Raw genomic sequence first — 24,057 nt, 5'->3', positions numbered from 1 at the left:
TTATCCGATAATAAAATTCCTAATTTAACAAGAATCTTTAATAAGTGATCTATTTCCTTTAAAATGAAACTTTATTAATTGGAAATAAATTCGACGATAAATATAATTTGCACCTTAATTTTTTAAATTATTAATTTAACAAAAATTTTAAAATAACATTTTATTTTAAAAGTTACCACATTGCTTATTTGAGTTTATTTTCTTCTCAAATTTTCTTTTTATATACTTAATTTGACTTAATTAATGATATATGAAATATGCTAATAGAGTAAATATTCTTGTTTTCATTTGGTGTGCATTTTTTTATCCGATCAATTGTGATAGAACTTCTAATTTAAGTATAATTTTTTTTCTTAGAAAAAATGTTATTCAATTCAATCATAAAAGTACACAATCTAACGCTAATAACAATTAATAAGATCATAAAAATACACAATGTAGTGTTAATAAGATTACAATTAATAAGATTATATATATATTTTTAGTATGTATCAATCATAATTTTTTGCATTCTCTTATCCGATAATAAAATTTCTAATTTAATAAAAGCCTTTAATAAGTGATCTATTTCCTTTAAAAAAAAACTTTATTAATTGGAAATAAACTCGATGATAAATATAATTGACACCTTAATTATTTAAATTATTAATGTAACAAAATTTTTAAAATAACATTTTATTTTAATTACAAAACAGAATTAATTGAATAATATTTACAAAAAAATGAAGAAAAAAAACTCCATTAGTTATCTTAAATATATAGCAATAAATTTACCACTATCATCCTATTATTTTTATTTTCTATTTATATAACCTTGCATCGTATTATTAATTATTTATTAAGAATAATGATTATTTGTGTCTTAATGATGTTTGCAAGGTTAAGTGCCTAAAAAGCTCTACCCAAACATACTGTTATGTAGGTTTTGGGGCATTGTCCCATTTCTGAGCTCTGTCTCGTTGTCGTTTTCAATTCAAACCCAGAAATGGAATGAACTGAGAAACCGTCACAATCTCCGGCGACGGCGAAAGGGTCACCTCTCCCTCCGTTCTTCAGATCATATCTACCTCATTCTGTTAATATCTGTTTCGCTCGTTTTCTGTTTTTTGAACCGTCGATCTCTCAAGGTAGAACTTGCCTGCCTTTTTCGACATCGTTCATGGCAGGATGGTCGATGTTAGCAAATGGGTCTGCTTTAGATTCCGTGGAAAATATCGGAGCTCATCAGGGTAACGATTTTCTTTGCGGGGAAGAAGGTGGTGGCTCCACCGTCGCCGCCGCCGTTGTTGGGAATGGCTCTGATGATGGTGGTGATGGTGTTGGTCATGAGGTTAGACGCTTGTTTGATAAGGTATTAGCGGTTTTTCTTAAGGCAATTAGTAAAAAAGGTGTCTTTAGGCCTGTTCCGGCTGTGGTTGATTACAGTAAAGCGCCTGTGGATTTACTCAAACTGTTTTGGCTTGTTAGAGACAAAGGGGGTTTTGACTCTGTCTCGGAGAAACGTTTGTGGGCTATGGTTGCCAAGGAATTGGGTTTGGGTGTCGGTGCTACTGCTGCTGTAAAATTGGTTTATTTCAAGTATTTGAGTGAGTTAGAAAAATGGCTTGGAGACAAGAGGTTTAAGGATCAGACCTCGGAAAATGGGAACTTTCGGTTGTTGTCTTTGGAGTTAGAGTCAGAGTTTAGAGATTTGTTCTCAGACAGGTTTGACTGGGAGGGTAGTAAAGATGGTAGACTAGATAAATTGAAATTTGACTCCCAAAATGGCGGTGACTGCAACGAGAGAAAGTTGTGTTTGTCAGATACCATACAATGTAAAAGAGATCACGACGAAAAAGTTGTTATTGAAGATGAAAAAGTTGTTAATGAAGATCATAAAGATGATGATCTAGATCATAAAGATCATAAAGATGATGATCTAGATCATAAAGATGATGATGATCTTATTTTGAACTTCATTGTTAATATGAAAGAAAAGGCCTCCAATAAGAGAAAGAGAGAATCTTTGTCAGGACTGCTGAATTGGCTGACTGAGATGGCAAAGCACTCGGGTGATCCTTCTATCGGAATTATAGCAGGGCCATCTAAGTTAATGGAGCATGGGGAGAAAGAGTTATGGGTCCAGGCAATGAGGGCAAGAGAAGTTTTGTTACAAAGAAGGCACCTTGATTCCAACAATGAAGAATCTCTATTGCAGGTAAAGTTTTATATAATATCTGTATGTATATCCATTTTGTGTTTCCCATGTGTTCTGCTTTTGCTGTCAGGCCACGGCCAACGGCTGAGTTTCACGGGATGGCACCTTAAATTTGTGTAAGTGTGCTTTCTTGCATTCTGGAGTACAATGGTCATGGTTTGTTGCTTGCATTTCTCACTTGATCAGCCTAGAGTTTATTTCAACCCTTTTATGGACTCTGAATGAAATTAGGATCCAATGTAGGTATGAGGGCAGTCTCTATTGGTAGTGAAATTAAATGTTTACTAATGTGCCTAGCAAAAACTCCTGCATTTCAATATCAGTTTTATATCAACAAAATGATCAGTAGCGTATCATCTCAACTATCTTATTTATTCAAGTAGAAGTCTTTATCAGCAGAATTTTTTTTTCCTTTATTAGTTTTTAGTGTTTTTTTTTTTGGTCTCATTTCTCTAGGTGAAAAAAAATATAGCTGATATCTGTTAAATTTACAAAGGGTTTTTTACTGGTAACTATTGCTTTTATCTGGAGAGAATGGGCAAATGAAAAAAAATCGGTTAGGCTAAATTTATAACCTTGTCTTTAAACCTTCTTAAGTTAACCCCCTTCAATCCTTCATTCATCCTTATAATATAAAATTACAGTGTTTTTCTTGAGGAATAAACAAGTAGAGAAATCAAGTTAAAAATGATTGAGAGCACTGAGGTATGTCTTAGTTTCATACATGTAATGTCTCATTTCCTGGTGATTTGAAGATATATATAGTATATATTTATAGTTCCTTATTCCCTAGCTGTTAAAGCAATAGCCAGTGATTGTGACAGTTAGTTATTCTGAAAGCTGGAGTAAATGGCTTCTCAACAATTTAGGGGCTGGAATCTGAAGTCTGCAACTTGGGTTTTCTTTAACTGTGCAATTTCATAACAGATCCTGGTTTCATTTGCAGAAGAAACTAAAGATGCACCCCTCAATGTATGAGGATAACAAAGCAGTCAATCGCCCTTCTTCGGACAGGTCAAGATGCAGCACAAGGGCTTCAAGTGTAGTGAAATCTCGTAGTTGCCCTTGTTGCAGGCCATGTTCATCCAGTCCAACTAAATTGATAAGTCCTCATAAAGTGGAGTTGGAAAGTGAACCTAAGGAGGAAGCATCTGTAGTTGATGATTTACCAGTTTTGGTTAAAGAAGTTTACCCTTCAGAGGATGAATCCATACAGAAACAAGTTTCTGTTGGACCCCTCTTTCAAGCTAATATTCCCGAATGGACTGGTGTGGTTATTGAGAGTGATTCCAAATGGTTAGGAACAAGGGTCTGGCCATTGGAATCTGGAGAAGTCTCCATGGAAACTACTGATACTATTGGGAAGGGAAGACCAGAACTCTGTAACTGTCGTCTTCCAGGATCTGTTGAATGTGTAAGATTTCACATTGCGGAGGCAAGGATGAAGCTTAAACGCGAGCTTGGTTTGGTGTTTTATCGTTGGAAATTTGATCGTATGGGTGAGGAAATTTCTCTTCAGTGGACAACTGAAGAGGAAAAGAAATTCAAGGATATAGTAAGGTCAGGTATGCACTTTTGGGAGAAGAAAACCAGGTGGTTAATCAGGAAGACAAGAGAACAGCGGGTGAGCTACTACTTCAACGTGTTCCTTGTCCAGAAGAGAAGTTATCAGAATCGTGTAACTCCAATAAAGATCGATAGTGATGATGACGAAACTGAATTTGGAACGATAGGCGATTGCTTTGGTAACAATGCAGTTAATGTTTCAGGGTCCAAGTTACTGCCATGTATCCTGAATAGGCAATGTACTGATTTGGATTAGATAAAATGCAGTGAGGAACAACTTTCTTTGTCAACTTCTTATTATGTTGATGCAAATTTTGAGGCTGTGTCCCTAGGTGTTTGATGCAGGCCTGGTTTATTTTCTTGTAGACCCCAGATTATAGAATATGTAGAATGTGTTATGGAGAATTCACATGATGGGCGCTCATCAAAATTTGTTTGGCATAAAAATCTTATTTTTAGAAAGCCATACAAATTGCTTAGATTGAGCTGCACAAGTAAATACACTGTCTGATACCAATTTTCATTATTACTTTGGACATGACCCATGTTGTTAGATAAAAAGAAGAAAGTAGGATTATACGCATAGTCGTTTGAGTTACTTTTTCCTTTTGTTCATTTCTTCTGTCAGAAAAATGTACGAGGGCGCCAGTGTTTGCAAAATATTCAACACCATGTTTCAAACAAAGGTGTAATTTTTGTCTGTTGTTTTTGTCATCTCTCTCTCTCTCTCTCTCATGTGGATGGACTATCAATTTTCAAACTTTGAAGACACAGAGTTGCTATCAGTTAAATGCAGCAGAGGTTATCATCCACTCCTGTATAGATAAGATGTAACCATCTGTAGTAGTAGATGGGGATGAGGTGAAAATCATGAGACGCAAGTGGGCTTTTGTGAGCTGGCTTCAATGTTTGCTAATGCATAATACTCACTCATAGCTTTTAGCTTTTAATTTTCGGTGATGAGTGATGACTAAGATTCTTTCTCAACCACATACTCTCTATGACTATACCCTAACCTTTCTTGTAAAAAGATAACACCTTCCTCTCCTTAAGTTCATATCAAAATAACCAAATGCTATATAACATGATTTGTTTGTATCTAAAATGATGGATAATGGAGATGAGAACATTCCATTTGATATGATATCATTGGTTCTCAAAAGCCCCCCAATAATGGAGAAATGACCAATGTTCTATCAAAGACTCTTTTTTTAGCTTCAACTATGGTGTATTGACTTGGACGCATCATGTGGAAAATTGTTTGGCCCTTGTGCTTTTGTAACTAAAAACACAAAAAAAAAAAAAAAAACTTATTTACTGATTTATTTATATAACTATGAACAATTTATATAATAATTTTCAAAATATTATTGGATGGTGCCATAATAAATAATAGGTTTTAAACCTAAACAAAAGTGCATGTATTTCCTGCCTTTGCAAAATAACTAAAATCATACCTAACTCACACACCATTTATATATATGTTGTACTCTGTACATATAATTAATTTTTTTTATTAAGAGGATAAACTAGCCTTTAAATCCATGAAGAATTTGATCAATGTGGATGAAGTGTTTTTATTAATAACTATGCACCACTCTTTATTATTATTATTATTATTGTTGTTGAATTTTTAATTTTTTTTTTAAAGGAACAATTTTTTATTTGTCTCAAATGGTTGCGTGAGTTAAAAAAATATTATAAATACTTATTATTAACTCATATCTTCAAATTAATTTTTTATTTTATTTTTTCATTTATTTCTTTTTATAACGTTAAAAAGAAGTTTAACGTTGTAGAAAAAAAATATATAGCTCAATTAAGTTGTGGGAAGCCGGCTATATATAAATAGTTCAACTTTGCACTGTGTTCAATTCCAGCTTTTTTATTCTTGAGAGCTTCAAGCTTCTTCCTTTCATCATAACAAAGAAACAGTAGAGATGTCTTCTCCAAGCAAACGCAGGGAGATGGATTTGATGAAACTGTAAATAAAAAATCTTATTTAATCAAAATTATTTAGTTTTTTTGGGATTCTTGTGACTTGTTTTTGTATTTTTTTTTTATTATTATTGTTATTGATGTTTGGGCGGTTCAAAATTAGGATGATGAGTGATTACAAGGTTGAGATGATCAACGATGGAATGCAAGAGTTCTTTGTTGATTTTCATGGTCCTAAAGAGAGTAATCATCCATACCCATCTCTAATTTTCATCGCTTTCTTATGATTTTTCTCTTTGTTTCTGTAAATTTCAGCTTATTTTGATGTTTCCTTTCTGGGTTTTGTTCATTTGTATCTGGATATCTCTCTATATGTTTTGTATCTGCTTTTTAAATCTTGTTATTATTTTTATCAGAACTTAATATGTGAAAAACGTTGTAGCTCACACTCTACCTTCTTTTAGCTAACACTTCAGCACTAAATAGATCAACTATTATGATCGTGTTCAGAGCTGGGTTTGGTTTGTAATATTTTAGAATTTGAATGTCTAAGTTTTTTTACACCTTCTCCTTCTTAAATGGACCTGTTCAGGTCCTTATGAGAAAGGTGTGTGGAGGATTAAGGTGGAGTTGCCAGATGCATATCCTTATAAATCTCCTTCCGTTGGCTTTGTCAACAAAATCTACCATCCAAATGTTGATGAAATGTATGTTCATGGGTGTTTAACATTCACCATTTTGCTTTTCTAACTTTTTAAATGGAGTAATTTTTGTGCATGATTCTATTTCTAATATGAACTCCATACTTTCATGTTTGGCTACTTCGGTGTCATTTGAATTCCAGGTCTGGCTCAGTTTGTTTAGATGTCATCAACCAGACTTGGAGCCCCATGTTTGGTAGGCTATTTTGAATTCCCTGCTGTGTTTTGAATTTTCTTTTTTGGTTTATTAGGAGGCTTTATGATATGTTGCTACTGATATTTTTTTATGTTTTGCCTTTCTGATTTTGTTTCAGACCTGGTCAATGTGTTTGAAGTATTTCTTCCTCAGCTCCTTTTGTATCCAAATCCATCTGATCCATTGAATGGAGAAGCTGCTGCCCTTATGATGCGTGATCGTGCTGCTTATGATCAAAGAGTTAAAGGTACAATCTTTTTCAAGCTTTTGTGACCTTTAATTCTGCCTAATTTTCACTTAGCATACAAGCAACTTTCTTCTATTCCAATTTTCACTCACAGCCGCATTGTTGTATGTCTTTTTAGATTGTTTTCTTAACACTTTTGTTGTGCAAGACATGCAGTGTGGCATCATATGACTTGACATTGTCACTGTCTTATTCATTTGATGATCTGTTATATTTCCCATGGTGTTTGAGCTACTCTAGTGTTAAAATTTGAAAGTTTTGAACCTCATAATAACTTACTAAAATACAAGTTTTTTGTAGTCTGAATCTGCTCTGCCTTATAGGATCAAGCCATCTTTGCTTGTTCATTGTTGCAAAAATTGGCTTTATTTCTAATTTGACTAACTTGTTTTCTTATAGAGTTGCCTTTTTCACAATGACCAATGTCATGGGCAGTCATCACTTAGAAATTTTCAAATTAGAGCTTAACGTTTTGTGCTTTATTCATCTAATCATATCAATAGAAATTATGTATGTTTTTTGAAATCTAGAATATAGAATATAGAATCATTAGCACTATATTAGGCTATCAACATGTGGATTAAGAATGCAAAACTATTTCTTCTTATTAGTTGGTTCTTACCTTAACAAACACAATTCATAAACATCCTAAATACCAAAACCAATGTGTATGCCCATATGTATTCGAATTAGCTGAGTATAATTTTTCATGTGTAGTAGAATAGATCAAACCCAAATGGTTCAATACTTGTCTGGTTTTTGGTTTGGCTTCAAATATCAGAACTTTTCTTTCTGAAGCTGTAAATAACATCTGTGTCAATACTTGATAAAAACAGAATATTGTGAGAAATATGCAAAGGCTCAAGACATAGGAGCTGTGGAGGAGGAGAAATCTAGTGATGAGGAAGATGATCTGAGTGAAGATGAATATGCATCTAGTGATGATGATGATGCAGTGGTTGGAAAAGCTGATCCTTAGTGGCAATACAAATGTTCAATTTAGAATTTTTTTTACAGTGTGTCTGTACATTATTATCATATTCTCCTACTGGAAAATAAAACCAAAAAAAAAAACTAGAGAATTAAGCAAAAATATGAATGCCCCACTTGGGAATTTGTCTTTTTTCTGTAAATTAATGACAGTTATATTTATGAGTTTGAAATAACTCACCTACTGGCTACTGTTATACATGTTATTTTTTCTCTTTTGCTTTGCACCCATTTCTCACACAAGAACTCAAACTCAAACCAAGTTAAATCTCCTTTTCACATTACTAAAAAGATTTTCAATTAATTGGAAAAAATATGAAGTTTCAATTCAGGTTAATTTACTTTTGTTAATATATATAATATATATAGGTAATCCTTAACAAGAAGCCCTTATAGCTCAGTGGTAGAGCGTCAGTCTTGTAAACTGAAGGTCCGTAGTTCGATCCTGCGTGAGGGCAATTTTATTTTTAATTATATTTTAACATTTTGTGACTTTTGTCGTTATTTGGACAAGAAAGTAAGAACAGCAGTTATCATTGAAAAGAAAAAATCACTGCTCAGCCGTAAGGTTTGACTTTGTATTTCATTTTCAACTATACACGTGTCAGGATTTTATTTCTCTTACTTATTATCAGCAGTGAGATGAGATGCAATAATTTTTTGTGCAGTATATCACAAAATAAATATCAGCCTGTTTTGGTACGAGGAGTCATAAATTTAGAAGATGATGATGATCTTGTATGATATAAAGATTTGGTAAAATGCTCTGTGAAATAATGAAAAAAAAAAAAATATATGGGTTTGTAATTTTTTTCTACATTTATTTTGTCTCGTTATCTGTTAAATTATTTATTTTGACAAATTATTTTTTAGATTTTATATTTTGTAAAATTATTAAAATAGAATCCTAAACTCAATTTTAATAAAATAATTTATCAAACTAACAATTTAGAATAAAAATAAAATTATTCTGCTTAAAAAATTGTGTTGTTATATTCAATTTTTTCACTTAGTATATAAGCAATCAACCAAAAAAAAATCTAAAATTATTTTAAATACAATGTGTGAAATTAATATTTTTTTCAAGTGATTTTATAATTTGGTTTATTTTTTATATATATTTTTTTTGTAAAATAATCTCTGTTTAAAATTCAATTAGTTGTCTAAATTTTTCGATTAATTATCTAAATTATAAAAAATTACTTTACAAAAAATTATTAAAAGTAAGTTAGAGTACAAAATAACTTTAAAAAATAATTAATTTTGACAAAAAACTTTTAAATATCAAATTATCACTAACTAAAAAGGTAGAGTAATTTTCAATCAAGCTAAGCCTTACTAAACTTTTTTATAATCTCTGCCATGTTTTTATTTTAAGTCTGGAGTTGAATTTTCAAAATACATTTTAAAAAAAAATTATTACAATAATTCTAATATAAAAAATCTAATAAACATCTACTTACACATACACTCTGTATATACCAAAATTCTAAAAAAAAAAGTACATTGGATGTAAAAGAAATTGTTAAAAAATAAAGTACAAATTGATTTTCTTATCAATTATTCAAAATGATAACACTTTATAATTCTACAAGATTATGCTTATGCTTTTTAAGGCAATAAAATGAGATTAAAGAAGGAAAAAAAGAACAAAAAATAACTCATAAAGATGAAAAAATCTCTTTCAGAGAAGAATGGCATTGAAAAAATAATTATAAACCCCTCTGAAAACTGGTATATTCAATAGTTTTATTTGAGACATTTGTATGATTTTTGAGTAAAATTTTGGTTGCAAAAAAAGGAAAAAAAAAGAACTATTGGAATCTATAGTGAAGTATGAATTTGAACATTAGCAAGGAGCCTTGTGATTTTGCCAAGAGTTTCTCGAGCAGATATGGTGGTTGGGTGATCTTCACCACAGACTGAATTTCTAATAAAGATAGTCTTCCTAATCAGATCATCACTAATATCAAACTGTCCTCCTCTTAGCATTAGTTTGGCTCTAGTTTCTAACACTATGGCTCTTGAAAGTGCCAGCTCCTGCCAAAGGCATGGATTTAACTGAGCATTAGTTTGGATTGGCCTCCAACAAAGTGATTTATCCAACCACTTCTCAACCGGGGCAACAAAAGCTTGCTCGGCTGCTTCCAAGGCGCTAGTGCATAGGCGCAGGAGCTCAAGTGCAGCGCTGCAACGAGAGAACATGAAGAAAGTTCGAATGGCGAGAGGCAATACCACTTCTTTGACAAGGTACAACAAGTCCGACACCTTGAGATCGACAACCACAGGGTCACGGCCGAATCCAAATAAGAGGAAACACGCTGCCCATATATGTTCAGGGTGTTTAGTTATCGAACCACGGCTGATTACAGCTTGAACCATAGCTTGTGGAGCGCCTGTTACTGCTCTTTTTCTGGCGTATAGTTTGATGAGCTCGTTGACATGTATGCAACCTTGCTTGGTACTGCTTCTTGCAATGTTGAACCTTATCAACATGGACGAAGCTTCTGCTTCTGATCTTTTAGTGTATGATGAAGCAAGGCCACATGTTAAAGAGTGCAACAGTTTTCTCCATAGCAGGGTTCTCCTATGCTTTTCGGGGATTTTATTTGCAGCTTGGGCCAACAGGGATGCTGGAATTGCGCAAGGTGCAAACCAACCACTTGCCTGGATCATTCTGGTAGCCAAGCTCCTTGGTCCATCTGCATGATCGAATATTGAAAAACACACCTCAAAAAGTTGCAAAAGAAAGGAGCTTCGCCTCAAAGGATGAGCTTCTCTACCGCTCCAAGAAAAGTCCTTCAAGGGCATTCTGTTAGTGGTCTCCAGTAATCTGCTAGGAGTTATTGGGAGCTCTGATAATATTGCACCAACAATTGCCAGCCCCAACGTTGACCTGCCTACTTTCTCCTCAATAAGCCTTAGAACATCAATTTCTCTAATAGAATAGTCTTTCACAGCTCCTTGCATCAGCACCATTGCTTCAACGCCAGACAAGTATGAGAGTTTCAAAGGTTCCAAATTTATCACCCGAGAAAGGCGTGTCGATATTATTATGTGAGTCTCTCCACCAAAGCGAGGAAGAAGATCCATTACCAATTTGTGATCCCACCAATCCTTTTCACTTTCCAAGTTATCAATCACAATCAAAAATGGAATGTTCCTCATAAGTTCTTTCCGGATTCTTGACACTGCCGCCTCTTCCTGCTCTTCAAAACTTCTAATTCTGCTTTTCTCTGTGCAATTTTCAAGCCCCACATCAACTTCTAAAAATGACCAGAGATTCAAATAGTTTTGCCTAATGTACCTGCTCTCACCTCCCACCCATAACACCATCTTGTATCTCTGGTGATATCTGTAAGCAAATTCAAGAAGTAGCTCTGTCTTGCCAATGCCTGCATCTCCTGACACACAAGCAATCCCTTTCCCATAAAGAATCTTTGTCGATCTTTTTCTCCTTGGGTACTTTCCACTACTTTTCGACCTGGGCAGGTGCGGTTTTTGAGGAGCATCAGTGCCTTGCATCTCAATCTCCTTTTCTGATTCCTTCCACACAACAGGCTCTTTCCCCTTCCTTCTACTCTCGAGTTGTCGCTCCCTTCGCCTTTCGTCAAATGTACTGCTCTTACCCCACCCAATCGTCAAGTTTTTCCTCCTAGGCCTAGCCTTGAGCTCAAAGTAATCTCGTTCTGAATCTCCAGTTACATCACCAAAAAGAATAAATTCCAACTCAGATAGTTCTTTCTTCCTACCAATGAAATTTTCATTTCGAGGAAAAGGGAACTCTTCTTTCTCCACTTTCTCTCGCCACTTTGATAACCGCTCTACAACACTTCGTCTCCCTAGTTTCATTGCTAACAATGTGACAGCCTTCAATATACAGTCTCTCCAATTACCATCTTGAGCTTCGAGCTTCCACTCATCAACCCGAGAAAGGCCATGAACAGCTTCTGTCCATTCTTTCTCCAAACCTCCATACAGAACCCATAACTCTCCTCCATGCTTCTCCCACAACTCTCCTCTCTTCTCAACTATATCCCTGACCAGACAATCATTAGGATTTAGATCAAAAAAAATTGGGACCAAGTTCTTTTTGTCTGCAAAGAATTGCAGCTCCTCGATAGTATATGGATTTCTGAATGACTTGTTTGTGATGATAACCACTCCAAAAGAAGAAACATCCATAGCCCTCTCAACAACTCCATGTTTATGAGAGCTTTTAAGGCGAGCTCTATCAGAGAGAAAGCAACTCAACCCTTGAACCTCCAACTCTGCCTGAAGCCAATTAACAAATCTCATCAAAGAAGGTTTGCGTCCATGAAAACCTATGAAGATATCATAGCTTCTCATTCTGTTAAAGGAGAGCGAAACTGGCCCTGGCGTAGATGAAACTCCATAGTGCCTCCCATACTTTTTCAGTCTTTCTCTGTGCCCAGAATGACCGTTGTCATGCGCATTGCTGTAACTAGAGGCTGCTGTATTAGAGATACCAGTGGACGAAGATATTCTATCAAACTTCTGAAAACTACTAGAACTACAAGCAGCTGGAGCTGGTGACACGTCTGACAACAGATACCCAACATTTGCTAGAGTTTCGGGGTCTGGAATTCCAGAGCTTGAACTAAGGGGATCAGCAGTTAAAAGAATACCATCACATTGAGCATCTGACCTTGTTGATTCAGATAATTGACATGAAGACAATCTAGGAGAAAAGAAGGGTGACTGGTTAGCTGAAAAGAATTGCGAGGATGATGATGACATATTTCTTGATGTGGTGGCTGGTACCGAGCCAATCCTGCCGCTATCTTCACCCAGATCCATCTATACAAATTTATCTAATTCCTTCACCTACCAAATTCTATACACAATCTCCAGCTACCAAGAACTCCTCTGAAAAAGGGAAAATAATCTTGAGTAAGTAACATAACTATAAGACCCTGTACAAAGAAGTTAGTGCTCATATTCATGTAGCTGATTTCAATGGTCAATACTTGAGAAATAGGACAAACACTTCGCATACATCTACAGTAAAAGAACAAAGCATGCTTGAAAAATGGGATACAAACAACAAGTACCAAAAGCTGGCTGCTTATGATATTCCCATATGCTTCAGGAACACTCAAATAAATGGCCAAAAACTCAACAAATATAAAAGAAAAAATGAATATCCATGTTAAATGCCTAATATGGGTGGAGAAGGCAGTAATCGAAAGCTTCAAATATTTAGCTTGTATTATTCATATTAACTAAAATGAAATATGTACTAGTTATCTAAACACAAATGGAGAAAAATAAATTGCAAAGACATGGAAAGCATGAACTTTGAGCCATAATAGATCTAAAAGGCATCTCCTTAATATATAAATAAGCATCGAATAGAGGCCCCACCCCACATCACAGAAACAAACATAATAGAATAGTATTTCAATTATAATTCAGATCTGAATACTTACTGGGCTTCAAATCTCAACCATGGCATCAACAGAACTCATCTTCAGGCTTCAAATCAAACAACCCAGTTCTTAAAATTTGAATTCTGGGCAACCCAAATCTTCTTCTAAGTGCTATCTATTCTAAGTCAAATGAAGTAAACGCCAAACCTACATACAAGGATAAGAAAATTAATTCAAAAAAAAGACACGAATAGAGAAAGGAGAAATGTCTTCAACCCAAAGGGTCAAGATTTTTCACCAGGACAAAATAAAAAGTTGACAAAGATAGACACTTTAGTCTCAGACTCTCACTATCTAATTCAAGTGTAGAAAATCAAGTCTTATTCTAAAAGAGATATAAGAAAGAAGGGAAAAATATTTATACATATATAATATATATTCCCTCCCCCAAAAGGTAAAAAACCCATTTTCAGAAAAGGGGTGTCGGAGTTATCCAATGTGAAAAAAGATTAAATTGTAAAAGAATGAACACCAAAAATGAAAGGAAAAAAAAAAGCTTACCTTTTTTAAAAAAGAAATATGATAAAAATATTTTAAAGAGTGAAGCTTTCTTTCAGATCCTCGAGCTGTTAAGCTCACTCCTTTCTATGACTATTACTAAACTAAATGAATCCCACCACTCTCTCTCTTTCAAAGTCTCGAACTTTCTCACTCTTCAAAAGTCATAATATGTCTGAGAGAGACTGAGTTTTGGTCTGAAGAGGAAGGAACACATTTGGAGGAGGAGAAAAAATATACACTGGGCCCAACACAACGGATCTGACCAAGTATGGTTGGTAGGCTCCATTGCCCCCCCACCCAGTCATACCCTCCTTTTATTGCTATGAATTTCTCACTGAGTAAAATCAATCACTGTGTTTCGGCTTCTGGATTTTCACTCTTTTTAAAAATAAAAATCAAAACTTTTTTTGGATTTTGCTCTATCTCTCTCTCTCTCCGCTGCCCTTTGCTGTGGGTGTTTTACAAACCCTTCTGTTTGTTGTTATACAAACCTAGTCAAGCTATGTACAGTACGACGATTTATGGCCTTCGATTCAAAATGTGTAATGTTTAAATGCAATTTATTGTTGCTTCACAAGAAAAAAAAATTTGTAAACTGTCGTGTGAAAAGTCAATTCAATCAAACCAAATTTATGAAAAAAGAAGCTAAATTTAGCAATAATAGTTGTGCATGCGTATGATAAATTTGGTAACAAGTATAGTATATGCTACATTTAACAATAAAAATATAAGATGTGTTATATATATAATGTAACAATTTAGCTTTTTTTATATTATTTCCACACATTTTATTACTGAAACCACTATCAATTATTCTTAAAGGAAACAAAATGTACATGTAGTAAAATGTAAAAGTTTAAAAACATAAAATGAATCAAAATTGAACTCTACCACAATTGTAAAGAATCGAAATTGCTCAAACACATGTCATAATAATATTTTCAACAATGAAATATCTATTGCTTAGTTGAAATAAAGGATGTGAATGTGATACTCTTTCTTTGCTAACATTATCTTATATGTGTGAGTGTATGGAATGGATACTTAGAATCTTACCTACATTTTATAGTATTAGTGGTAATAATTGTTTGACTTGATAGCTCATATGCACGTCTTTTTTTGTTATTATTATTAATTATTTTTACCTACTAGCTATATATATATATATAGACCAATCTATATATGTAACCTTGTAGGTTCTTTTGCATACCATAATGCTTTCATTCAACTTCCTTTTGTTAAAAAGTTGAACTTTTTTAGGGGGCTTTGATAGTAGAAAAAGTTGTTTTCCTCCCATCTCTTTTGTACTCTATAGTCATGATAATTTGGATATATTTATTTTACAATATATATAAGTAATTATATGTGTTCCTAGATATTATAAAATGATGCGGCAGATCACTTTAGTCAATAATATTTATTAAAATTTACTGTTTTAAAATATACTGACATAAATGTCTAAATAAACTTTTTAGTTACTTAATACACAGCCAATGCTTATTCACAATATGCAACTTGAATGTGTACAAATTTTTGTTTTTCTATATAATAAATAATAAAGTGACTAAGCAAAGCCTCAATTCAAATTTGGTATTGATTGAGTGTGGAAAACACAATGTACCAATCATTCAATTGTCCCATGAAATAGACATGTACTAATATTCTCTTTTTTTTTAGATATAAATATATTATGTTTTTTGTTTGCTTATAAATTATAATTATATTTTCTTGGGGGACTTATGGAAGGCTATTTCAACACAATAACCAATAAAAAGTCATTGGTTTTCATTTAAGCATACACACCGCTAGACCAATTTCTATCAATGTGTTCACACAATACATTTCATCTCTTTCTAAACAATTAACCATTGATGTAGCGACATATACATATAAATATAAATATAAATATAGGATGATTTAATGAAACAATGAATCACACAATATATATTTTTATATTACATATTTAAACTTCTCTATCTACCAAAAGACTGTTAAGTTGACTTAAAATGGTATTTGGATTTGGCTCTTTCAACATCAGTCCAAAACACTATTTTGTTAGCACTAATGAGCACATGCCTCCATGTGGGAACCATACACAAATGGAGAGCTATGATCCATTGATGCACATAATTTCTCCATTCATTCAATGGCTTAGATTTTTGACACTTGGGTGCATCAAATAGAGAAGGGTAGAGGAAGATGAAGATTTAATTATTTATTTATTTATTTTCAAAAGTTTGGAATTGAGTTGAGTACAATATCCATAGCTACCAACAATTTATTGCCCCACAGAATTATGGACAACTTAAGAGTACATTACATGAATGACATAAACAAATATATATAAATAAAGATAAAAATAAAAATAAAACCCTTCTAGTGTTTGGTAGCTAGTGTAAGGACAAAAGGCTTATCATATCAACACATTATCATACTATAAATTATTGTTGTGGTTTTACATTTACAAATTTGTTATGAAAAACAAATGGTTTGAAATGTCTACTCAATGGGTCCATTTTCTTTTGTCAATCTTGCAAGTTGCATGGTTATTGGTTTCTATCCAAAAGATGTGGTGGGTCATAGGACATGGGACATGGGATAGTGTTAACTCACCAAACCCATCACCATCATAAGTTTATCCAATCAAACTCAACTCAAAGTAAAACACACTTGTCCTCTTTTAAGCAACACAACCAATTCACTAGACACCACTTTTAAAAAATAATAATAATAATAACAATAATTTAAACCCTTTTGAACTCTTTTCTTCCTTTTTTTTAATTTTGTCTAAACAAATCATTAATATCCCAAAAGATTCAAAAAACCCACCAAATTTTCTATGTGATTGATTCTGTTGGTGTATGACTAAAACATGAGCCATATACATTGCTTATAAATATATATATATATATTTTGGCACCAAAAATGGACTGGATTACACCTGGAAAGTGTAGGTTTTATTCAGATAAATGCATAGCTCTCACTCACTACTCATAATGAGGCCCATAATGAAGAAGCTGCCTAGGTTTCTTTGGCTGTTATTAATTAAAATAAATAAATAAACATAAGCTAGGGCAGGGAGGGGACTATGCTAATGCTACTATATATTAAAGTTACATTCATTTGAGACTCATGCAACTAAAATAAGGTTTATAGTCTTTGTTTTTTAATTTCAAATTGATTATTTTGGCTTTTTTTTTTATTACTATTACTAGAGTAAGCATCAACTTTAACAGTTCTATAATTCAAATATATTTATGAATGTCTAATCACTAAGGCCAGGGGCCACTTTATCTTATACTTGCACAATAAGGGTTAGTGTTTCAAATTAATTTTTTACTCATTGTTTGACTGATTAGATTTCAAAAAATTTCAAATGAAAGTCATTAAAAAATTAAGTAGACATGACAGTCACTAGTTAAAATATTGCTTTGAGTTGGTTTTGGCCTAAGCAAGGGTCTTATTTCTTTGAAAAAATCATTAATTAATAAAATAAATAAACAAAACAAAACCATGCTGTAGTAAGTGAGTTTATTAATTTATTATATGAATAGAGTTTGCTTTATATTAAGACTAATGATATAATAGAATTGCTAAGGGTGTATCAGTGGTGTCCAACACTACAAAGAAGTGATGTATTATTGTTGGTGCAATTTAATATCGAGTCTCACATATTTAAATTTAATAAGTATTATAGAGTATCGCTAATCAATTATAAAATACTATTTTATATGATATTAGACACCTTAAGATGTCACATAACAATATTCATGATCTAATTAAACCAATACTAATACCAAAAGCATCCTAAAAAGTTCCACTCACTAACTTTTGGGTCAATTTACAAAGCAACTTTTCTTACAAAAGCAATACAATTAACAAATTTATTAAATTTGGGCACTTGGAGTCTTTGACCCATAAAATCAGCAAACTTAAAACATATATGGGTAATGGGTACCCTTTATAGATTCATTGAGTCATATTTGATTTTCAAATTTAAATTGAGAGTGGAATATTAGTAATAGTGCAGTGGTCAATTTATTAGTTGACTAATCTCTTTTCATGCCAAAAATTAAGCATATTATGGACGATGTTGTTGTATTACTTTCAAATTATTTTTGGTGGGTGTTGAGACATAAATTGATGACCAAAGTTTATCATTCAATGTCTCTTAATTGATTTCAAATTTCAATTTAAAAAATTGTACCAACATATATCGGTGTCACTACATTACTCCATTGTCTGATAAAAATTACGAGGACAATAATATTTATGAAGTTATTGTATATATTAATATCAAAACAAACTATATTTGAGAAAATCAGGAAAGAGAATCTGGAAGAGGGAAATCAGGAAAAATATAAAAGAAAAAAAATAGAGGAATAAAAAATTTAAAAGACTCCCTTTATTATTTATAATAAACTTTTCTTTTTTTAAAAAAAAAAAAACCTACTAAAGTAAAGCCTTTGCCCACATTAGAAAATGCTACCAACCTTGTAACCTATTTTCTCCCAAAAAAAGACTTTCATCATGGGAATTTGATGTGAATATTTAGGACGACTCTTTAACCATGTTTTTTTCCTTCCTGAAAATGACACATTAGTAATTTATGGATTTTTGTGTTCAAAGGTTTTTCGACTGCTAGTTACTTATATTCACTTTCTTGTGAAAAGTACTTACAAAATAAAATAATAATATTCTTAATATATATAGGTTATTTAGGTTTTTTACCCCCGAACTATTACCACTACCGTATCGTGCTCCCTAAATTTTTCAGACCGTTAAAAATTCCCCCCGAAATATTCACAGTAATGTTAAGAATGACTTCCGTTAAATTTCAACACAGAATGCTGACATGGCTCATTACATGCTGATGTGTCTTGGCCATGTCAGCGCCATGTGTGTAATTTTATTGTTTTTAAATATGGTTTTTATTTTTTTTAATGTATAAAAAATGGTTTAATTTATTAATTCTATTTTTTAGTGTTTAATTCACTAATTTTTAATATGATTATAGATTTTTTAATTTTAAAATTACACACATGGCGCTGACATGGCCAAGACACATCAGCATATAAACAGTCATGTCAGCCTTCTGTTAGCCACATGTGTTGAAAGTTAACGGAAGTCCTTTACATTACTGTGAATATTTCGGGGAGAATTTTTAACGGCCTGAAAAATTTAAGGAGCACGATACGGTAGTGGTAATAATTTAGGGTAAAAAACCTAAATAGCCATATATATATATAAATCAGCTTGGTCCATAATACACCTAATTCGGCCCATTTTTCTCACATTATTGCATCGGTGGACTTGCATCAGGCCCAGCCCAAGTCAAAATAACTCAGAGCCCTTACTTTAAGGACCAACCCAAATTTGCCTAAAAATATATGAGGAAATTACACTTTATATGGGATTTTTAATAGAATGTGCAAAAATATGGTTTTTTTCAAAAAAGGTTAATCTATGACTTTTTTTAAGAATTTTCACTTTTATGGGTTTATTTTCCCATATTTTTGTATAAAAAATGGTTTATGCCATAGTTTTACTCTTAATCAAATTTGGAAGGGTATGTTTGTAATTTGATTATTATTTTTTTAGGTTATTTGTTTTTTATATTGTTTTTATATTACTAATTTTATATTAAATTTTTCTTTAGTTGTTTTACAATTTTTTTATATATATATGAATTGTTTTAAAATTATTATTTATTTATTATAAACATTTTTTTTAAGATTGTACGTTTTTTTTTTCAAATTCTGGTTAGGGTAACTAGTTACTTGATTGATCTTAAAAAAAAATCATAGAGCTAGGTTAAATAACATGCACCATGAGGGGTAACCAGTTATCCTGAGATGAGTAACTTTCTGCCATAAGAGAAGTAACCAGTTACCTAAGAGGGGTGACGAGTTACTCATATTAAATATGAAAAGAAACATCAAATTTGAAGGAAAAAATGGAAGAACACTTCATTAAAAAAGGAAGAAGAAGTAACTATGATTTCAGTAACATAAGTAACTAGTTACCATAAAGAAACCATAAATATACACACATAAGAACGTGAAAGTAACCGTTACCCTCAGAAATATACACACAAAGAATGTGAAGGTAACCAATTACCCATTCACGTTTTCATATTTTTATTAGTTTTCTTTCCAAACTTTGGTATTCCTATAAGTGTTACAGTAATTGATTTGAATTTTTTTTTACATATAGTGGAAAAAACTATAAAAAAAATTACAATAATAAAAGATAATAAATAAAAAAATAGTAGAATAATTATATAATGTTAAAATATATGTGTGAAAAAATTGAAAAAAAAAAGAAATAGAATGAGAAAATAATAAGTACAAAAATGAAAAAAAAAACAAAAGAAATGATGAATGAAAAAAAAAGATGAATAAATAAGAATGAAAAGAAGAAGAAGAAAAATAATGGAAAAATGAAAAGAAAAAAAATATGAATAAAAAAATGGAAGAAGAAAAAAATGCTCATATGTGTGAAAAAATAAAAAAAAAATGGAAGAAGAAAATAATAAATACAAAATGTTTAAAAAATAAAATGAAAAAAAAAACTGAAAAAATATGAAGAAAAAAAAAACAATACAAATGAAAGAAAAAATATATATATAAATGAATAAAAATGAAAAAAAAAAAAAGAAGAATGAAAAAATTGGTAGAAAAAAAGATGAACGGAAAAAATTGGTAGAAAAAAAAAATGAAAAATGAAAAAATGGAAGAAAAAACAAGTAAGGAAAAAAATGAATAAAAAAATTGGTAGAAAAAAATGAAAAAAAAATGGAAGGAGAAAATAATAAATACAAAAATGTTTAAAAAATAAAATGAAAAAAAAACTGAAAAAATATTAAAAAAAAAACAATACAAATGAAAGAAAAAAAATATAAATGAATAAAAATGAAAAAAATAAATAAAGAAGAATGAAAAAATTGAAAGAAAAAAAGATGAACGGAAAAAATTGGTAGAAAAAAAATGAAAAATGAAAAATGAAAAAATGGAAGAAAAAACAAGTAAGGAAAAAAAAATATATGAATAAAAAAATTGGTAGAAAAAAAAGCTCATATGTGTGAAAAAAGAAAAAAAAATGGAAGGAGAAAATAATAAATACAAAAATGTTTAAAAAATAAAATGAAAAAATAACTGAAAAAATATGAAAAAAAAACAATACAAATGAAAGAAAAAAAATAGATAAATGAATAAAAATGAAAAAAAAAAGAAGAAGAATAATGAAAAAATTGAAAGAAAAAAAGATGAAGGAAAAAATTGGTAGAAAAAAAAAAGAAAAAGGAAAAAATGGAGGAAAAAACAAGAAAAAATAATAATAAAAAAATGATGGAAAAAAAATTACCTTCAAAATCAAATAAAACATAAGTATGATAAAAAAAATGTGACATTTCCATATTTTAGTTAGCTACTAATTGTGTGTTTCTCATACTTTAACTTTTTCTTTAATAAATTTCTCATACAAATTAAGAAAAGTATAACTCCCATATTTTTGCACATTAATGGTATAAAAGCCATATTTTTGAAAAATTCTCAAATAAATAAGTGAAAATTACATGTTATATGGGAATTTTAATAGATTGTAAAAAAATATGGCTTTTTTTTTCAAAAAAAGTTAATTTATGATTTTTTTTTTAATTTCACTTTTATAGGTTTAGTTTCCCATATTTTTTTATAAAAGTTTGTTTGTGCCATATTTTCACTCTTAATCAAGTTTTATGAATTTGGAAGGGTATGTTTGTAATTTGATTATTTTTTTTAGCTTATTTGATTATTTTTTTATATTAATTTTATATAACTATTTTTATATTAAATTTTCCATGGTTGTTTTGCAAATTTTTTTTTTAATATGAATTGTGTTTATTATTTTTTTATTTATTGTAAATATTTTTTTTCCTTTTTTTTTAGGTTGTACGTTTTTTTTTCAAAACCTGAGTAAGGTAACCACTTACTTAATTAATTTTTCAAAGTTATGTAAAAAAAATCCTACAGCTAGCTTAAATAACATTTATCTAGAGGGGTAACCAGTTACTTGTTTGATTTTCACATTTATGTAAAAAATAGTCTTAGAGGTTAAATAAAATAACATATATCAGGAAGGATAACCAGTTACAGTAAGATTAGTAACTTACTGCCATAAGAGGAGTAACTAGTTATCATAAGAAGGTGACGAGTCACTCATATTAGAAATGAAAAAAAAACATCACATTTGAAGGAAAAAAAAAGAGTAAGTATGATTTAGTAACCTAGGAAACCAGTTACCATATAGAACCCAGAAATATACACACACATCAAAATGTGAAGGTGACCAGTTACCACATATCTCAAGACAGGAAAAAAAAAAACAGATCTGACCACAAACCAACCTCCTCCCTCGCCTCCGACCACCACCAGAAACCCCCATCCCCTGCGCGCAAAACCCCGTCGCAAACCCAGCCATCCCCGTTGTTTTTCACAGCTCCGAGCACCACAAATCGCACACAGCCCAAGCGCCACCCTTCTTCCTCGCCTCCGACCACCACCAGCACATCCCTCACCTCAGCCTATCCCCTTCGTTTTGGATTTGGGGGCTCGCGAATGGAATCGCGCAGATATGCGCGGATTAAGTTTGTGTTCGTCGATGGTGCGGCTGGGGTGTTCTTGGCTGAGTTTCTAGAGGTGCGCGCCTAAGGTAGTGAAGGTGGCTGGGTTTCACGGAGGTGTGTTTGGGGTGTTCTTGGCAGGTGGTAAGGGGGGTGGCCGGAGATGATGGTGGAGTTGGTGAGGCAGCCGAGTGGAGGAGTGGCTGGGTTTCACGGAGGTGCGGCTGGGGTGTTCTTGGCAGGTGGTGAGGGTGGGTGGCCGGAGATGATGGTGGAGATGGTGAGGCAGCCGAGTGGAGGAGTTTTGGCTATGGTGGAGATGGTGAGGCGGACAGGGCAAAATGAAAGAGAAGATGGACTTGGCTGAAGGAGTTTTGGCTATGTTAATTACCATAGTATCCCTCATTTTGCTCATTTGTTTTGATTAATTTTGATTTCCAATATAGGATTAGTTTTCCCATAAACTAAGTTTTTGTTAATTAAATTTTCCCATACAAATTAAATAAAGTTTAACTCCCACATTTTTGCACATTGAGCCATATTTTTGAAAAATCCCCAATAAATAAAGATCTTAGGCCCATTATTTATATATAGTGAAATAACATTTTTTTAATGTTTTCTTTTTCATTTTTACAGTGATCCAAAATTAATCAACATTTTCTCGTATTAATTTGTTTGATTCTTCAATTTTGTGGATCCAATCCATCATGTTATAGCATTGGCACCCCTTGCCTCACCTTGCCTGATGTAGACCAATGTTGTTAGCCCCTTTTATAAATATAACATTTTTTAATATTCAACAAGAGCTGAAGAAATAAGGGTTCATATTTTTTGGACCTTGTATTTTATTTTATTACCTGTGTATGATTTTGTATTTTAAATTTTTTATTTTTTGACCCTATATTTTGTAAAATTATTCAAATAGACTCCTAAATTCAATTTTGATGAAAAAAATTGAATATAACAACACATTTTTTAAGCTGAATAATTTTATTTTTGTTCTAAATTGTTAGTTTGGTGAATTATATGTGATTTCAGTTGAGAAAATTTTGACCAAAATCAGGTTTAGGGTTCTATTTGAACCATTTTACAAAACATAGGGTTCAAAAAGTAATTTTTCAAAACACAAAATCCAAGCAAGTAATGAGACAAAATACATAGTCTAAAAAAGTATAAAGCCAAAAAATAATAATTGGATGTAGGTTATTAACTTCAAAAAGTCAAACTACTATATACTATGTACCATCTTTTTTTACTTTTTTACTTTTTGGCATTGAGTTAAGTACTATAAGAGGAAATTACATATTATATGGGTTTTTTAATAGAGTGTGCAAAAATATAGTTTTTTTTCAAAAAAAAGTAATCTATGGTTTTTTATAAGAATTTTCACTTTTATGGGTTTATTTTCCCATTTTTTGTATAAAAGTTTTTGTATGCCATAGTTTTACTCTTAATCAAGTTTTATTAATTTAGAAGGGTATGTTTGTAATTTGATTATTATTTTTTAGCTTATTTGTTTTTTTATATTACTAATTTTAAATTGAAATTTTCTTTGGTTGTTTTGCAATTTTTTTTTTTGTAATATGAATTATGTTTAAAATTATTTTTTATTTATTATAAACATTTTTTCCTTTTTTTTTTAGATTGTACGTTTCTTTTTTCAAAT

The 24,057-nt window shown here is 31.6% G+C and overlaps 3 protein-coding genes and 1 non-coding gene across 4 annotated transcripts; 3 read left to right on the top strand and 1 right to left on the bottom strand.

Annotated features, from left to right (window-relative positions):
- Positions 1-875: 875 nt before the first annotated feature.
- LOC133778454 (AT-rich interactive domain-containing protein 2) lies at positions 876-4,304 on the top strand. The gene is made up of 2 exons (XM_062218389.1): positions 876-2,197; positions 3,144-4,304. Exons 1-2 carry the CDS (start codon positions 1,160-1,162, stop codon positions 4,017-4,019), a joined length of 1,914 nt encoding a protein of 637 aa, XP_062074373.1. The 5' UTR covers positions 876-1,159; the 3' UTR covers positions 4,020-4,304.
- A 1,277-nt stretch (positions 4,305-5,581) lies between these two features.
- Positions 5,582-8,041, top strand: LOC133778455 (ubiquitin-conjugating enzyme E2 5-like). Its single transcript, XM_062218390.1, has 6 exons — positions 5,582-5,747; positions 5,865-5,944; positions 6,294-6,408; positions 6,546-6,598; positions 6,717-6,845; positions 7,682-8,041. The coding sequence occupies exons 1-6, from the start codon at positions 5,704-5,706 to the stop codon at positions 7,822-7,824; spliced, it is 564 nt and encodes a 187-aa protein (XP_062074374.1). The 5' UTR covers positions 5,582-5,703; the 3' UTR covers positions 7,825-8,041.
- A 180-nt stretch (positions 8,042-8,221) lies between these two features.
- Positions 8,222-8,293, top strand: TRNAT-UGU (transfer RNA threonine (anticodon UGU)). Its single transcript has one exon. It is a non-coding gene; the product is annotated as a tRNA-Thr (tRNA).
- A 1,212-nt stretch (positions 8,294-9,505) lies between these two features.
- Positions 9,506-14,143, bottom strand: LOC133778453 (uncharacterized). Its single transcript, XM_062218388.1, has 3 exons — positions 13,790-14,143; positions 13,289-13,435; positions 9,506-12,725 (listed from the first exon to the last, which is right to left on the bottom strand). Exon 3 carries the CDS (start codon positions 12,654-12,656, stop codon positions 9,660-9,662), a length of 2,997 nt encoding a protein of 998 aa, XP_062074372.1. The 5' UTR covers positions 12,657-12,725; positions 13,289-13,435; positions 13,790-14,143; the 3' UTR covers positions 9,506-9,659.
- Between the last annotated feature and the right edge of the window lie 9,914 nt (positions 14,144-24,057).

Source organism: Humulus lupulus, chromosome 5 (assembly GCF_963169125.1).
Source record: "Humulus lupulus chromosome 5, drHumLupu1.1, whole genome shotgun sequence".
Classification (NCBI taxonomy): domain Eukaryota; kingdom Viridiplantae; phylum Streptophyta; class Magnoliopsida; order Rosales; family Cannabaceae; genus Humulus; species Humulus lupulus.
This window is presented reverse-complemented; position numbering and strand designations above follow the sequence as displayed.

Excerpts from the sequence above, each read along its gene's own strand:
- LOC133778454 (XM_062218389.1), top strand. The coding sequence starts at position 1,160 with ATGGCAGGATGGTCGATGTTAGCAAATGGGTCTGCTTTAGATTCCGTG. Across the intron at positions 2,198-3,143 it reads ATGAAGAATCTCTATTGCAG|AAGAAACTAAAGATGCACCC; the intron begins GTAAAGTTTTAT and ends TTTCATTTGCAG.
- LOC133778455 (XM_062218390.1), top strand. The coding sequence starts at position 5,704 with ATGTCTTCTCCAAGCAAACGCAGGGAGATGGATTTGATGAAACT. Across the intron at positions 6,409-6,545 it reads CATCCAAATGTTGATGAAAT|GTCTGGCTCAGTTTGTTTAG; the intron begins GTATGTTCATGG and ends TTTGAATTCCAG. Across the intron at positions 6,846-7,681 it reads TTATGATCAAAGAGTTAAAG|AATATTGTGAGAAATATGCA; the intron begins GTACAATCTTTT and ends TGATAAAAACAG.
- LOC133778453 (XM_062218388.1), bottom strand. The coding sequence starts at position 12,656 with ATGGATCTGGGTGAAGATAGCGGCAGGATTGGCTCGGTACCAGCCACC.